The 18,538-nt window shown below is 34.1% G+C and overlaps 1 protein-coding gene across 1 annotated transcript in view; it reads right to left on the reverse strand.

Annotated features, from left to right (window-relative positions):
* LOC149782249 (uncharacterized) overlaps nucleotides 1-18,538 on the reverse strand; it is a 665,894-nt gene that overhangs the window by 307,815 nt on the left and 339,541 nt on the right. Inside the window, exons 123-129 of the mRNA XM_089935099.1 lie at nucleotides 16,698-16,919; nucleotides 12,283-12,325; nucleotides 10,358-10,521; nucleotides 9,722-9,871; nucleotides 6,164-6,419; nucleotides 2,775-2,941; nucleotides 2,245-2,421 (exon numbers count right to left, since the gene is read on the reverse strand). Coding sequence (XP_089791225.1) covers nucleotides 2,245-2,421; nucleotides 2,775-2,941; nucleotides 6,164-6,419; nucleotides 9,722-9,871; nucleotides 10,358-10,521; nucleotides 12,283-12,325; nucleotides 16,698-16,919 — 1,179 coding nt within the window. The remainder of the gene's footprint in view (nucleotides 1-2,244; nucleotides 2,422-2,774; nucleotides 2,942-6,163; nucleotides 6,420-9,721; nucleotides 9,872-10,357; nucleotides 10,522-12,282; nucleotides 12,326-16,697; nucleotides 16,920-18,538) is intronic.

Consider the following 18,538-nt stretch of genomic DNA (forward strand, 5'->3'; position numbering starts at 1 on the left):
GGGTGAGGGTGAAGCCAGCAACAGCCTATAAATCTCTTCAATGGCCAACAAACACTAAACTATGTTCTTTCCATGGTAGGATCAGAGTATGGTTGCTTTGGAGGCTCATCATGATCACTGGACTGAGGGTCTTGGTATGGTCACTTTGCATGTCCAGGTAGACCATAACAGGCTGCAAAGATGATGATATCCCATCATCTCTGACCAGTTCATGGGCTTTGCCTAAAAGATACACCATGAACATTGGTATGGCAGGGCCCACTGGCCAAATGCGTCATGCCTGCATGGACGGCTGGCTTGCTGGGCAAAAAAACAGCATGGATGCCAGCTATATAAAATCCTATTCTTATTCACCAGTTACGAAGACAGATTTATGAATAAGATCGCCATATAATGTAGCTGGTCAGACCATTCTCTCAATCAAGTCCCAAATTGGGATGACTGGATGGCTCAGGATGAGAAATACAGTGTTGGATCCTATGGATCCATTAAAAACACCATGTGTCCTGACTTACTGGCCCTAAGGCCATGCCCGGACATGTGGGAGGACTTATGCCCACTGGGTTGCCTACAACTGGGGGAACATTCCCTGAACGCATCAGAAAATCCTACCAGAGTCAATGATCAAACTACACAATAACTCCAAATTTGGCAGTGGATGCTGTATAATTTCCTTAGAAAAGGCTTGTAATGTTCAGGAGGTAATTCAGTGCATGTTTCAACATGACAGCAAAGTTTACGAACTAGCAACACCTGGAGGTGGCAAGGGGAGGCAATGTATGAGCAAAAGTTATTGCCCTTTGTCTATATGAAACAGACAGGGAAGAATGATTTTCATTTTTTAGAAGAACTGGCTTCTAAAGATAGTAGGCTTATATTCCTAACAGTAGCGTGATCAGGGAATATATTTGAAGGAAAACGTTGGAAGTTTCAACAATGTGAATTCTGTACTAGTTATACACTGGCAATTATAAAGATGTCAGAGCTAGATTAACCCAAGTATAATTATGTAGCAGTTACACCTAGCCAGCAATGGCAGCAGTCAGTGGGCCGCTCTTCAGAAATGCCAACCCATACCAATATGGTAATTGTGCCATTCTTCCAAATATGCCAACCCTTAACAATGTGGTTTGTGTGCCAGTCTTCTAAATATGCCAACCCTTACCAATGCGAAGTAGCTTAAAAAAATTGGAATCTTAACATAATAAGTGGTCCAAGTGGGCATGATATTGCTCACCTGGCTTGCATAACATGACCGCTTCCTCCAGTGTTGATGTCTTGTGTGTCTTGGAATTTCTCCAACATATTGCTTTGTAGAAGTATAATCCTCACTGATAGTTCATTCTGACAACTTGCTTCATCTTTTTGGGGTGAATGAGGGTGCTAAGCTGATGTGATTTTGGATTGTACTATTTACTTGTTTTTGTGAAACAAGTGCTTAGGAAGGCTTTTAGAAAAGAATTAACAATCAGACATCACAAGGGTTTTAGTGACCTGGATGCCAATGTTAGGCTTTTCTTCACCTGCAATTTTTTTGTGTCTAATTAGACATTCAGGATGTGATAAATGTGATCCTAAAGGCATATTCTGAGGTTAAAAACTGGAATGGTTCTGCCAAAATATGAATATCTGGCATCTTTGCATTATTATGTGCAACCTGTTAAAGTTTGAATGAGGTGTAGGCAGTGTCAGTGATCTGTTAAAGTTCATCCTCAGAAGATATCCGAGATATATTCATTTGGATCTGAACACAGTTGAAATTACACACTGGCTAAGCACTCCTGTAGTAAAATGTTTAATTGACTTATTTGAGTTCAAATAGTTTCTAATAAATGACAATGATTTTCTCTAGGTTCTCCAGTTTCCCCCATCTTTCCATAACCACTTTATCTCAATGTCTGACTCATCAAAAGTATATTACATAGTGGATCTTATAGTTACTGAAATATATGAAATGAGCTCAGTTAAATCACATCACAAGATGACTGCAGCATGTGACATATTGTAGTATTCAACCGCGTCACATAAATCTTGTGTATAATTAACACAAGTTCAAGATGCTTTCTGTCACATTATGTTAACATTCATTGACATTATTACATGATGATGTTAAGTGTTACGTCACCGTACAACATGATTTTGTTGACATTACAAATTGTGTGACTCAAAATGTTTAGTGGTACAAGCTGTTAGTACTAATTGTGCAATTAACAGACAATAATTATATTTAAAATGATTACACACCTGTGTCCCAACCCCAAACTGAACTGCTTAGGTAAGGAGCCACTTTTCTCAAACACTGATTGCTCTGCATATATTGTAATATCCCCAGGGTGGCAAACAGTTTGTCCTGAAGCATGTTAATAACAGGGCTTTGAAGGCTTAGTTCATTCTCAGCCTTAAATCCAGCAAGGGTGAAGTCTGGAAAAAAACAAAAATAGCCATGGAAATTTTGATAAAATATGAAAAATATGTCAACAGAGAACTACTATTACAAATAAATCTAGCATATTTACGTTTCTAAATACTGATGAAGACCATTTATGGCATTAGCACACAGTCACCAAATCACCGAGAGCTTGATAGGACAATAAAAAAATATAGTGGTTTTCAATATCCCTTGCGTCTGAAAAATGTTAAAGGTGGGAATCTGTAAATTTACTTCATGTAGAAAGATTCATTTTCTTGATGATTTTGTAAATCTAATTCCACAGAACATTTCCTGAAAGGCATTTTATATCCACGCACTTCTGAGCAGGGTTATTTTCTCCTACCTTCTTGTATGAAAGGTGCATCATAAACACAAGGCACTATGGGAAGTAACGTGTCCTTGAAAACAGGTACATCAAAGGCACAAGTTGGAGCTGAAGCCTCAAGGCACACAGACATATTCAAGGTCATCCTGTAGTAGCCATTGGAACTATAATCCTGCAAGATGAATCTGCAAAACAAATGTTCATGCTTTGCTTAATCAAACATTTTTTACTCTCTAATAAACTAGCATTCTTCCATATTGAAAGTTACACAGCAAAGAGATTATCCCAGCTACAGAGGTCAACATTTTAAAGCTTGCCAGTATAACATTACCTTCTGATAATGCAGGCATGGTCATGGTTCCCATCAAATTAGTCACATTATATCACTGATATGGAATTTAGTTAACTTTTAGTCCTTGGCACATATCAACCTATTATAATGTAACTTCACAACAATAAAAACTATATTTTAAAGCAATTAATATTTTTTAACCTTTTGCTTTTTTACACATTTTACATAATTTTAACATATTTATATTTTATCTTTTACCTTGTACTTCATATATACATTTATTTGGAAAGGTTTATCTTCTTAAAATTTTTAATTTTTTAAAATATATATTTGTATCTTTAGAATTTAATTTTTAATTGGCATCATATATGCTAGTATAGTGCTAATGTACCATTAAACTCAAATACATATATGCACACATACAATATAACTGTATTTTAGTGCACTTTCAAGGTACAGTGTTATTATACAGTGTTATTACAGCTTACTTTGACACATGGTTCCCTCCCTTAAAAAGTGGATCCCCTTTTTGGCTTCAATGTATTGTTATGTATATATTTACTTTTTGTAACTCCTGGTACATGATTTTATTTAATTTTAACTATATTCATGGCTATAATGTGTACAGACTATATTTAGTCCAGTCTGGCCTATGTGACTTGAGTATAATATTGCACAGGACTTATAAATAGATGTTTATGTACGTGTTGACAATTAGTAATAATCTTAATAATAAGACTTAAAATGGGATCTATTGCATAGTTTCTCATTGACTGATGGAATATTGATGTTTCCAAAATAATTCTGCAGAAGTACAGTTGTAATATATGGTGTATATAAGTAATCAAATTCACATTCCAATTTTTGGAGTCATTCACACTTATTGTGTTCCTGTTGGAAGACTGCAAATGTATTTTATGTAGTAGCTGGATATTTTTTGACAGGAGAAACATTTGGAAATAAAAAGTGCTCATAATTTGGTCTATAATATTATTCTGGAACAGTTATAAATTATTCCAGAGAATTATGGACCATGCCATCTTGACATCGCATGGTTTTTGGAAGACCCCTACATTTCTGGTACTGAAGTTTAAAAGGAATTTTTCATTATATCAGGACTTTCACAGACTCTCAAAGGGATTAGTTTGGACTTAATTCAAAATACTGCAAGTTCCTCTCATATTTTTTCATTTATAACTTTGAAATTAAATTCTTTTTGTTTTATAAGCTTATTGGTTTTTGACTTTTTCTGTTACTGAAGTTTGTGACCATGGAGTCATAACAGTATGATGTAATTTAGTTGCTAATTACTATAAAACAAACCCTGATTTTAACACATTTCTATTTGTAAGAAATGAAAACTATGGATTAGTTGTTTGGTTTTAAAACATCAGCACACACAAGGTCATCAAGTGCTTAAACAGTTGATATAGAGAGTTCTTGCGTGAAGTCAACAAGAATATCAGTAGCCATCTTGGTAGACAACTGCTACAGTGACAGCGTGTACATTAAGCCAGTAAGCCTAAACACAGTGCCTTCCTTTTGTGCAGTATTTAATTGTACAAACAGACATGACAGAGATAAAAGGTCATTTTATAAATTGTCTAAGTTGACAGAGCATCAAGGGGATAAAACTAACTTTTGGAACAAAGACTAAATAAATGGCTTGCTAACTTCGCAAGGGATGATCTCAAACCAACAAACTACGATCATATAAGAATCTGCTCAGACCATTTTATCACTGGTTATTACAAATCTAAATGTCAAATTCTACATGCATCTTACTAGCTTCAATTCAGGAACTGATTAGGAAAATTAATTATTCTCTCATGTCATTTGTTTAGGCTAGAATAAACAGTAACACAAGAAAGAGTGAAAACAACATGCTTTGAAAAAGATACAATAATTTATTTCCCTGGAAAAATTCTGTAAAAATGAAAAAATATCAACTTGCAGTTTTATACAATCAAGTCAAAAAATAATCCAAAGATAATCCAATAAAATTTTAGTTGTCCTAATAACAAAATGTTCAAATGATTTCAAGTTTGAATCCAGACGAAGAATTCAAGATGGAGGATGATGACATATGCAGCAATCCATAGTGTTGAAGTCTACAGTTCCTTGTAGAAACAAGAATTATCACTCCGGTTTCTGATAGCTGAATACATTTTTATATAAAGAACTGTTCTTGTTCCACAATATTACATGAACACATGTATTTTCCAGAAAAATAATGGAATTAATCCTTCTGAATCCAAGTAATTTGAAATAACTCCAAACCAAGTAATCTGAAATAACTCCAAACAGCATAACATACAACAGTTTAACAGAAAAGCTTCTACTGAGACTAATTCTCCAAAACATGGGTTATATGGTCTTTCAAAACGTAAACAATGGGTCATGTGATCATGTTCTGGAAAGTTATAGAAGCAAGTACTTGTTACAGATCACGTTTATCCAGTGTGACCCTGATGAAAACCAATCATTTTTACTCTAAAAAATAAAAATTAAAACAACTGTTTACATCTTAAAGACAAAGTCCCATCATGACCTTGGAAACAACCAATCATTTTAAAATAAAACAGAACTTGTTTACGAAGGTTGCTACAAATTCTAAAACAAGGTCAGAATTTAGATCAACATCTGGTGTTTATAAACTAACAGTCAAGGTCAAGCTATTTTCTAAAAAAAGTGAGACCATGTTATAATGAAGTAACCGATATATCAATAATTACTACCAAATACAGAAATGAGATTCATGACCCAGTGACTAAATGTCAATAATATAATAAAAGTACAAGTTAACATTCCTAAAATTTGAACAGACTGAAGATTGCCTTATAAAAGGAACTATATTATAATCAAGGAACTTAAAATAAGGGAGTGCTTAATTATTAACCTTATTCAGACGTATTTTTAAAAAGAAAATTTATATAAATCAAAACCTTCAGTTTTGTTTTACTATATAAAAAATAGAGAATTTTTATACCATTAAGAACTTGAATTGAATATTGTAGGTTTCACAGCTTTAAAATCTCTATACAGTTATTATCAACAGCAAAAGTAACTTTATAAAAATATGTACAATATCTGAATGCAATGAGAGCTAACTTACTGAATCCTAAGAATTCCTTGCAAGTAATACTGGTGTATCTTGTTGAAGTCAAAGTCCATTAGGGGCACAGTATATGTCAGCTTTTCCAGGGAGATGGTTAGTTCTGCTTTACAGAAATTTATGTCAACTGCAGCATAGAGGGAGCTGGAGATATCTTCCACATTAAAACAGCATTTGGCTGCAGTGCAGTAACTTGGTATTGTACAACTCAAAGGAGATGAACTTATGTCAGGCAGCTCAATTGGAAGAGAACATTCTGAAATTCACAATGTACATACACATTATGTTTCAATTGACAAGCAAACATAAATAATATGACTGTTTAAAAGATCATTAATTCTACAGTCTTAAACTGAAAATACTTAACATGAGTGAAAATGTATTACCAACTCCATGCTTTTCAAAAAGGTCATTGGTCATGGTGCTATATCTGCTTGACTGTCAGAATCTGTGTACATGCCAGAGTAATGTCATGCAACTCCTTCTATACCATTTAAGATAAGGACTCTTGACTGTCAGAATCTGTGTACATGCCAGAGTAACGTCATGCAACTCCTTCTATACTATTTAAGACAATGACTCTTCACTGTCAGAATCTGTGTACATGCCAGAGTAATGTCATGCAACTCCTTATATACCACTTAAGATAAAGACTTTGAACTTTGGGAATATAACTGGGTGTGGATGGTAGATGTCCGCAATGGATTTGTAATTTGGATCCATCAAATAGTAGTAGTAGTACACAAGCATTGCTGGGTGATTAGGGGTCATTTGTTGGGGTGCAAGAGTAATGAGAAATGAGAAAAAGTGGTAATAATGTTGCTTTATCGCAGACTTCCATTCATACATCCGACATCTCCAGCAATTGCTAGAGTCCATCTCATTTACGACTCACAGCCAGCACCTGCAGAACTCATGCAAGGAAGGCAACATTTCCTGGATTTAAAAGAAAGGATCAAGTAAGATTTGATCTCATATCTTAAATTTATATATTTGTTAACTTTTAGAATAAAAGACTTGGACATGCTTTATTAGGCACTGATGCTCTGTCAAGAAAGGTTTCAAAGTGTACAAGCTAAGGTTTGTCTTGAGAAATGATCCGTGATTGTACCTTTCTGTACTGTACTTGATGATGCTATTAATTTTGTATTTCATATATTTCTTGGGGAAATGTGAATCAGGCAAACAATTCTCAATATTTTTTATGTCACACATCTCCAGAAACTTGTTTACAACAGGTGTGTATGATTCTTCTAAATTAAATGACAAAAAAATTAATTTGAAAAAAATATTACTCCCATTAAAGAGAACAACACATCATTCTAAGTAAATCATTAAACCAAACATAATTTTAGCAAATATACTGTGGATGTGCTACATTCAGAAATATTTGCAGATATCTGAACCAAACATATAAGGATTGACACTAATTATTACATTTTCTTTTTGTTTTTGGACATGGTACATTTTTTAACACAAATATTGTTTGCCAAAATAATTTTTTCATGCCCTGTAATTTTCAGACATTTTAAAAGAAATAATTTTATATATGCATGTATGTTTTCATTGACACATTTAGAATTAAGTTTAATTAGAGTAATGGCTGTTCCAGTAAAACATACCTAGGACCCAGGGAAGGCACTTTTGATGTGTCATACTCACCCATAGATGCAATTTATAATTTTTTTATCATTTTAATAAGAACTCTATGAAACCAAAGTACCCTGGCATATATTTTTCTGGGTACCATGTATGTTTAAATGGAACAGCCCAAATAGTTTATTAAAACAAACAAAATTAAAACGAACAGAATCCTTATTTTTATGTCTTATTGCTATAAATCAGTAATGGAATGTAATTAAATTTTGTAATTAGTCTAAATGTTTCATTACCAGACCTCACAAACTTGGACCAGGATCAGTTGGTTCATTAGTAATATTCAGAACTGACCTTGTGCTTTCCCACCTGCTACAACATACACTGTCTGGACAGTTACAAATCAAAGTTCATCCTGTCATAAATATTTTCACTTTCTGAAATTCAATGACAACTCCGAGGTGAATCTGAGGTGTGTGCGTGTATATATATATATATATATATATATATATATACACACACATATACACACACACACACACAATACCAGTAATACTATCATATAGGTAAGAGAATTTTGAATTTGTACTCTGCAGAGATTCAAATCCAGGTCCGTGGGTAAACAGCACCCATCACATTGCCTGCACACATTAGTCCAAATTCCATCACAACTAAGCAAACATCACCAAAAAATGATGCTGCTGAGTCAGTATAACATGCACTTGTGACCTAATTATTTCTCATCTCATTTATCTACAGTCATTCTGGATTCCTATGAAAGGTACCATGGTAAATATACACCAGACAGAATGGAAACTGCTTTCCATTCTGTCTGGTTTTATATTTATAATTCTCTCTCTCTCTCTCTCTCTCTATATATATATATATATATATATATATATGCAACTTTTCCTGGACAGTATAACAGGAGATTAAAACATGGTGGATGTTTTGCTTCACACATTTAGTTATGTTGTAAAATATACTTCCATTTTCTTATCAATTGAAATAAATCTGAACAACCTCGGCAAGTAAGGTCAGATTTCATTCATTAATGTACCTGTTAAGTGTGATTATTTAAGGGTTAGTCAAATACTTTATTTGTGGTTTTGATTTTCAAGGTGTGCATTAGATTGGTACCATTTTCATTTATGACCAACAAAACATAAAAAAAGTCTTCTGGTGAAAGCACCATTGATATGACCATCCATTCAGGAGTGGTAACAACTGCAAGCATTTCAAGAGGGCTGCTGTGAAAATAAAAAGTTAATGTGACTTTCTATTCATGAAGAGCAGAGGTAACTATTTTCAATATGGCTGCTGTGATGGCCACACTGGATAACAGATCAGCACCATTTCCATTTAGGACAACTAGTCATCACAAGAAGTCATTTTATTTTCAACATCTGTTCAAAAGAAGCATCTAGAACAAGATTTTCTAGATGGATACCAAAGCATCCATACCAAATGTCTGAATGACACAATTTTTTTTAGAACTCATTGCATAACACAATAAGTCTTTCAGTGAAAAATCCAAGTTGATATGATATCAATTCAGGAAAAATAGGAGTTTCAAGGTTGGCGGTCTGATCAGTACCATTGTCAATAGGACCAACTAGACATCATAATAAAGATTTTATTGAAAACGCCATGTCAATATGAAAATCTGTTAATGAGAAGTACCCATGACATTTGACACCAATATCATTTATGACCAACCCGATACCATAAGAAGTCTTTCAGTAAAAAACTAATAGGGTAAGTAAATCCAGAAGAAGTAGCTAATAAAAAGATTTTCAAGATGGTCACCATAGTGGCCATATTGTACATCCGACTGTTATCATTTTCATATAATGAGACAAGCTAGAAGACTTTTCATGAAAACCTTATGCTAACTGATAGCCATCCATTTAAAAGAGGTAGTGATAATATGAGAAGTAAAGCTTAAACTGATAAGGCCACCTTTATTCCACCCCAAGCTGGTAGCATTACAGGGGCTATCTAATACATAGGGTGCAACTCCCAGATATTGCATCAAATAGGTCACATCAAGATCGGTCAGCTGCCCTCGGGTTACTCTATTCTCTGTCAGCCAGGTTGTCAGTGAAATGCCTGAAATTAAAAAATGTACATAATAGTCATAAACTTCAAAAGAGGAAGTAAATGTGCTGAGAAGAAAAATGATTGGCTGGACACACAAGAATTCTGCACTACTCTTGATTGTTTCTGATTTCCACATGATATTCTCTAAAATTCCAATTTCTTTTCTAGCTGTTTTATTTTTGTGGATGCTAATATATTTCTTTGTTTAAATATGATTCTTATGTTCAGAGTAATGTAAAGACACAGGATTTATTTGTTACTTTCTTAAACATTGTGACTTTTCTTTTTGATTTTTTTTTAGCCTGATACATGCATGTAGATTGGCAGACAGTTGAGGACCTCAAGGGAGACAAGAAACATTCATGCTCTAACTGAGGTACTCTCATTACCTAAAGATATCTATTATTATTATTATTATTATTATACCCCTCTCCATAATGTTCCAAGGGCATTATAATAAAAGATACATGAATGTAGAGATATAATGCTACATACTGCTATTGATGAATGTGCTGTTGACAGTGCAAGGAAGCTTATTCAGCAGGGCATTCTGGAAGATTGGTGTTGTCATGGTGCAGTTGGCCTGGTAATCCAAACACACACTGACCTTCAGGCTCACTATATACTGTCTTGTAGCTGCCAGGTCAAGGATATTGAATCTGAAATATTTACTCACAGTCCAAAAAGGTGACCTTCTCATCATGGTTGAGTAGAAATGTAAACCAATTTCAGCAAATTGACCAGTTATCACCAATTCACAATTTTTCATGGAGTACCAAATTTCTTGTCTGGATTATAACCTTCTCACAAAACTTGGATGCTTAATAAACAATGAGCTGTGGAAAAATTAGAATATTGTGTCTTTCCAAGAATTTAAACACAAAAAAATCCACTTTTCACCCAATAACAAAGTTGCATACCAATGACAATAAATTTATTCTGGTTATATGAACTTGTACCATACATGAAATCATACATATACAGCATCAAAAATCTTTCTCCCTTCACAGATATATGCATGCACACATAATGAATGAATAGTAGGTCACAAAGGCACACACACACACACACACACACAATAAATGAATAGTAGGTCACACTGACCTATAAATGATTTGCTTTTCAAAGATGTGATAAGTCTAATCAATGGAAAGAAAAAAAAAATGAAAAAATCAGATACATGTTAAAGTAACTGGAAATTATGGAATACATACAAAATCCTCTACATTATTACATGCTTATTTTATTGTTGGTTAACTTGGCATTGTCAAAATCATTCAATATTTTACAATACTGAACTTGTGTGCAACTTCATATTGCACTCATAAAGAAACTACTTTCTATTGTAAACAAACAATGGATGCAGGTTCAAGCACTTTTGATTCGTAAGCAAATCATGTACACTCAAGTATTAGGCAGTTCATGTTTTGGTTTATTAAATTTGTTTCTGAATAAACTAAAGCATATGTTTCGTGGACTGCCACAAAGCAGCTGCTTTGCCACATTCCATGTTTACTTCTGATACAATGTTTCAGATTTAGGCAGGTGATAGATGCCAGATTTCATAAAATTACTGGGTTCCTACAATAAACATGCAAGTGACAAGGCAAAAACTGTCTTCTTTAGATAGCAATAAAAATGGCCAAAAATATACTTACTATTATACATCTGGAAATTTCATCAACATGTATTTTCTTAGTTCATGAACCTTGTCATGGGTTCTCAAGCTTGATTACATATTTCAAAATTGTATTGTAATTTTGACTATATTCCAAGTGCAATTAAATCCTCCTCACTACATTAAAAATGAAATAAACATTATATTCCAAAGTGTCTTTTTGATAATTGCAATTGAAAGACTTCATATATTTCCCACATTATGGTTTTAACATCTAATGACAGAACAGAAACACACTTGCAGATGTCAACATGCTGGTCCGTCGCTGATGAAATCCAATGTACTTCATGTAGAATTGGTATAGATAAAACCAGTGCATAATCACAAAATTTCGTAGAAACAACAAAAATTGAAAAATCTATTCATTCCAAATCAAAAGGAAAAGTTGTTGCAATGCACCTTCATTCACAATATGACTCCAAATTTCAATTTTAAGTAGACCAAAATGTCATTTTCTTTCGAAAGATACGTCTAGCGTGTGACTAATTCAAATTTATCTGGGCAGAGTTATGTGCGCATTATAATATTGTTGCTGTGTAATAATGAATTTGCATTAGGTAGAATAAGTAAAAGAGCATATAATAAAATGGCTACTGCATTTGTATGGGAAAATATGAACTCGTTTTGTCAGATGAATATACTGCACTCCCAAGGTCATGCAGTATTTCCATCTGAAAAACTCATTCATATTTTCCCATACAAATGCAGTAACCTATAAATAAAACATATGCATGATACATACTCCATCTTGACTAGTCCTTCCAAATCAAGAGTCTTCATTACTCCTAAAAATGAAAAGAAAAATTTAAAGGACAATACATACCAATTATAAATTTAGGTGAACTTAAAATATTTTCAATGTAAGCATGATAAAGGGCCCATGTCTTTACAATATGCTTAGTACAGCCAAAAATAGATGAAAACAAGGTTTTGGGAGAGCCCCGAATTCTGGGACCATAATTCCTTAAATAAATAATGATGTTGAATATGGGAATGCAACTCATTCAAGGTATCTCAAGACAATGGTGCATGATGATTTTAGCTGAAATCCAACATTCCTTCTACAGCTATGTAATGGAAACCAACGCTCGAAGGACAGGCAATCAGGAATCATAACTCATATAAATGATAGTGTGGAATTCTGGAATTAGACACATTAAAACTTTTAGCAATACAAAGGTGCATCTCAACTTTTTTGTGAAATCCAACTTGCACTGATATAGTAAGGTTACAGAAACATCTCAAGTCAGAATGACACACAATCATGGGCCATACTTCCAGTAAGTAATGTTATGGAACAATAGAAATTATACTCATTTAAAGTCTGATAAAAATAACAATGCATATCAATTTTTGCTGAAAACTTAAAATTCGTATTAAAATTCTCCTATGGAAAACAAAGCCAGAAAAGGCAATCAGGTGGAGTAAGTCTTGCAAATGATGTCACAGAAGGTTTATAATCAAACTCATTCAGTGTCTCATTAATATAAAGCAGCATACCAAATTCTGTTTAAGTCCAAAATTGATATAGACAATTTGTGTTGCAGAAACCTGTTATAAGGACAGGAAATCTGGAGCCATAACTCTTCTAATGATGTTATAAATGGATAGAAATTAGTCATTTAAGGTCTCATCAATAGAAAGTCACATTCCAAGTTTGGTTGACATGCAAACATCCCCAGCAAAAGTTATGCTCTAGAAACTAAAGTCACATGGATGGATAGTCAATCAAGAGGCCATTTCTCCTCTTAATAATATACATACATGCCAAGTTTGCTGGGACCTAAATAGGGAGATCAGTGTTCATAATCTGGGAGATTGGGTCCCAATCAGGGAGATTAGCATAATAACACATTTTTATCATAAATTCAAGGGTGAAAGTGCGCTTTGTACCAAAAATTTTACAATGAATAACAGTTATTCAACTTTATTAATTTTTTGTAAGTGATTTTCACGATCTTCACACATTTTAATTTGTCTATCCAAGCACTGTTGAACTTGCAAATAAATTTCTTCTTTTACAATTTCATATTTTCCTTCAAATCCATTAGTGTATGTTTTAACATGGTACCAAACTTCTTATATTTCCAAAGAGTTCAAGAACTGTTTCCTACTTGTTAAGTTGCCTACAAACTGTTATACATAAAACATTACTCCGTACTGAAATACTGAAGAACTGTTGTTGTTGTTGTTGCTGTTGTTGTAGGATTTAATGCCATTTTGCAACACGAGATAGGCTTTACATGGCAGCCAGCATAAATGGTGGAGGAAGAACCCGGGAAATACCCAGAAAGAATCACCAAACCAAGAGAAGCTACTGATAAGCTTTCTCACGAAACCACACTGGCCAAGCCCGAGACTCGAACCCACACAGACAGAGGTGAGATGGCAGTGATCCATAACAGAGAGCGCTTTAGACCACTTGGCCACTCGGGGCCTCTACTGAAGAGTAAAAACACTTATGTATGTACAAAAAATGCATCAGAAAATGTCATATATCAAGACTTGATTGGTTGTTAGGCTGATAAGAACTTGACTGATGGATTAAGATAGTTGTAAACAGCATACTGAATGTTGTTTTAGCTGGCAATAATATATGCTTGGCAGATGTTGTTTTAGCTTGAGTGTGTGTTTGTTTATGTTCTGGATTTTTATCATACCTCTAACAATATTTCAGTCAAATTGCTACAAAGTCTGCAGTTTTAGCTTGAAATACCTCTGGTCAGAAGTTCTGTGATTTCTGTGAGTTTTTGTCAGCAAACTGGTACATCAAAGGATTGGGGGACAAAATCAAAAGAATATTGGACAATCCAGAAGGCTTGGTGTGCATGATCATTGATGGCTAAAAATCAAACTTAATCAAGCTTTCAAAGTAAAGTTATGCTGGAGTAACCACAAGTCAGGAAGCTGGGAACAACTCCTATGAATGAGGTCATGGATGGCAGAAAACCAATATTATTCAGGACCTTATCAATACAGAGCTGCCTATACTACTGGGTTCAAATTCAACAATCCTTGGTAAAGATGTCTTGTAGAAACCATAGTTAGGAGGACAGACAATCAAGGGCCATAACTCATCTAAAGGAGGATAAAGAAGGCTTAAAATCTCATTTGCTTGAGATCTTTGCTATATAAAGATGCATATCACATTTGATTAAAAACCAACAATCCCAGCAAAGTTATCTTGTGGAAGACAAGTTATTGACTAATGGAAGAACAGACCAAATGAGAATGTGATTACATCACTCCCTTGATAACTCTTGCCTTGATAACTCAGGAACTTGCTTAAAATGCAGAGACAGTTGTGGATCCCATTTTTTTTTTACTAGTACCAAAAATCTGACATTTATATAACATGAAAAAAAATGAGATTAAAATTGGTAACTGAACCTTGATAAATCACTCATTCTGTTGTAGAAAACAGTTGATATGTCCTGGAAATCTGAATCAACATTATGAAATTATCAACTTTTAATTAAAAAAATCATGTAATTTGTTAAAATTTATTTCCAAAAACATTCCTGGTACACCATAAATAACAGTATGCAATAAAATTTTGATGAATGAAATTGTCACTAAATCCTACTTGAGGTAGCACTGTAATAAATAAATACCAATTAAATAAGTTTTTATATCAAGTGAAATGCATGTTTTATTTATATCTTTTAGTTGGTTTAAGTGTAATAATCATAAATACAATGTGCCCTGTTGTATTCAAACGTGAAATATGTCAATCTACCGCAACAGTTATGTTCGTGAGCATTTCTGCTAGAACCTAATTAAGTGCCAATGGTGTTTTGATACCTAATTTGTATAAGTATTTGTTGTATTACTGCACTGAATTAAAAGCCAACCTCCTTGTATTACTACATTAATTACTTCTTTTTTATCAAATAATGGGGATGGACTAATTGAAAAGTTGAAAGGCATGCAAATCCAACTTGCATATGAGCTAGTGGCCCTGGTCTAGTGTCAGGTCAACTTATTTCAAGCAATCAATCAAACACTGTTAATTTTTTTGGGGGGGGAGAGCACAATTAAACAACCTTAATTTAGCATACTCATTCACAAAATGTGATCAACAATAGCAAGACAACCAAGCTAAATGAAGACTTGATAACATAAAATTCTGTTTCACAGATATGTTTATTAATGAAAAGCAAGTTTCAGAGTTTGTAAAGTTAATTTATAATTCCTGAATTGGCACTCAGAGATTTCCTCATGAATGAGAAGTTTTAGTATTACTTATAATGAAATCGTGGCATAAATATTTTATTAAAGAACAATAAAAAATATTTGACTTTCGATGATGATGGATGTTTCATGAACTAAATGTTCTGGTTTTTTTTTTTTTTTTGTTTTTATGTTTAAATAAAATGAATCTTGCTTGGTTGCGAATTTGAATCAATAGCTAGTCTGGTTCCCTGCTTCATATGCTCCTTCAGTTATATCCCACAAGAGTAGAGAGCAAAGCAGGGAGCATAAAGGTCAGGGCACCAGACTACTCAACATCATAAAGCAGTGATGTAATACACAGTGTTTTTGTGTACATGTGAAGATTGTTGAAACCAGCTGTAATAATGTAAACAATCTCTCAGTGGTTGGACATCTTGAAAATAAAAGTCATTTTTACACAAAAACAAAAAGGTGATTGATTGACATTTATTCCCAATATGATTTTAAAATGAGTATTCAGCCATTAAACAGATCAATATGCTCACCCCACCCCCACCCTGGTTTACTCAAGTGTTCAGCGAGGATGGTATCATTTCATATTGTTACGGAGGTCCCTTGATAACTCATGTCCTTGTTTATAGTATGGTCTATGTTTTTGGACCCTGTTGTGTGCGAGTTATTGAGGGAGAGGTGTACTATAGGTGACTAAAAACTGTCAAGTGGGGCACTAATAAGAAGAATTCATGCAGATCATGACTTTAGGTAAATTTGAGGTAAGTATACATAGATGTAACTGTAAGTTATATGTACTAATTAATAGCATCACACATTAAAACCTATTTCATTTTGTTAAAGGTAAGATTTCTTTCAAACTGAGTTTCAGTTATTAGTATCACAAACTTCGAGCTTGCATCATTTGAAATGTGCTAAGATGACATCAAAATAAAATTATGCAATTTATACTGCAGGACTCAAGCTTACCAAACTTGAAATTGAGGAGACTAATCTCAAATTTCATTTTCTCAATTCCTACAGTCAGCTGATGATTGCAAGGATCCAGTCCTAGTGTGACTAGGAAGGTTTGCTGCATCCTTGATTCAATCCATCCCATGTCCACACAACAGTCAACAGCCAGGCAGGAAATGTCAACATGACAAGCCATTGAAGTACCAAGAGAAACTTGTGGTAAGCTCAATGGACAGTCTGGAAAACAAAATGGGCAACATCAAAACTTTACCTGTAAATATTTAGCTAATAATGTTTTTGGAATCCATGATTCTGAAACTTTTAAAACACATTTTGCCAAACTTCAGTTAAAAGGCTTTTTCTTCTTACTCATTTTCAAAAGCTAGATTTTGAAATATTTGATTGTGTTTGATAACACCAAGCAATAATCCGCTTAAACTAGGTGGTGAATGCAATTTGTGTGGACATTTCAAATTGTATACATGTCTCCATCCATTACTGTGCTCTTTGCCATGAAACCAGAACATGTAAGGCAACAAAATATTAGATGACTTTTTCCATAACTGAAAATCAAAAGAATAATAAGGATAAGGTAAAACTTCCACCACTAACCATACCCATTATTATCTCTATTTTACATTTCAAACTTTAATTGGAAAAAAAAGGTGTTTTGGGGGATTTAAAACAAATTTTAATGTAATACTTACCTATTATATTTGCACTGTTACACTTTTGCAGCTCAAGCCAAAGATTCCTTCCTCTACTTAGTGACAGACAAGCCAGAAATGAAAAGAACGTGATCCCAGTCTGATAACTTAACCATATCCAACTTAAAGAATATCATTCTCTTTTGACTTCAACTGCTGGATATCAGAGAGGGGTGGAAGAAGGGAATCTTTTCTAAAAATTAGTTTATCCCACAAAAATATTTTTTTAGCAGTAATACATTGATTCCTACTATTACATTGCTGAATTTACCAGTTAGAAGTGAGACTGACGCCTTCAAAATAAACTAGTAGAGGAAAGTGGCACTTACTCTTACTACAGGAGTCTTCCCTAAGTTAAGCTGGAAGCTGGCTTGACCACATGTTGTTCTGCTATGACTGAATCCAAAGAATAAGTACAAAGATCAAAGGTAAAAATATGACAGAGTTAGACTGCCTCTTGATGAGGGACTGATGAATTCTCTTGATAGTGAAATTATTCATCTGGAAATTCCTGCTGCCAAAGCACCAGAGGAATGCTTGCAAGGAAGAAAGAAATGATTCCAACAGTTACTTCCCCTTTTCCAGAAAGCCAAATACAACTGTAATGCTGACACTGGAGGTAGCTGAATTTCAGCTTCAAACTCAGGTTGGCAAAGATGAGAAACCAAATTATAGCTGCAAATGAACCATACATAACCCTTTTTCCACTGACAGGGCATGGATTTTACTCCACCTTACCAATGCAAAGGATGCAAAGGAGAGCAGGGAGACTGTCTTAAAGGTAAAGTTCTCCAAGGAAGCTTCTCCCATAATGGGGTTTCTATAATGCCCCAAACTGCACATGAAAGGTTCCATCTAGGCACCAGTGAATGAGATACTGAAGCTAAAATACCTGATGAAATATAAAAGCTGAGGCAATGCTGTAACCAAGAGAGAATGTATTAGAGTATTAGAGAGTGCTGCCCTACAGTCCGTCCTAATGGTACATAAAGAACATTCTCATTCCTTGAAAGAAAGAGAAGAAATTTGCAACTGTGGTTATGGGAGTACAGAAAGGATCAGCATATTTCCGTTGCATCAGTTACACTGTAGGCTTTGGTTGATTGCCTTCTGACTGTGATGCAGATGGAACCTCTCTGAAAAAAGTGG

Source organism: Sinohyriopsis cumingii, chromosome 15 (assembly GCF_028554795.1).
Source record: "Sinohyriopsis cumingii isolate HCF-2022 chromosome 15, ASM2855479v2, whole genome shotgun sequence".
In the NCBI taxonomy this organism is placed as follows: domain Eukaryota; kingdom Metazoa; phylum Mollusca; class Bivalvia; order Unionida; family Unionidae; genus Sinohyriopsis; species Sinohyriopsis cumingii.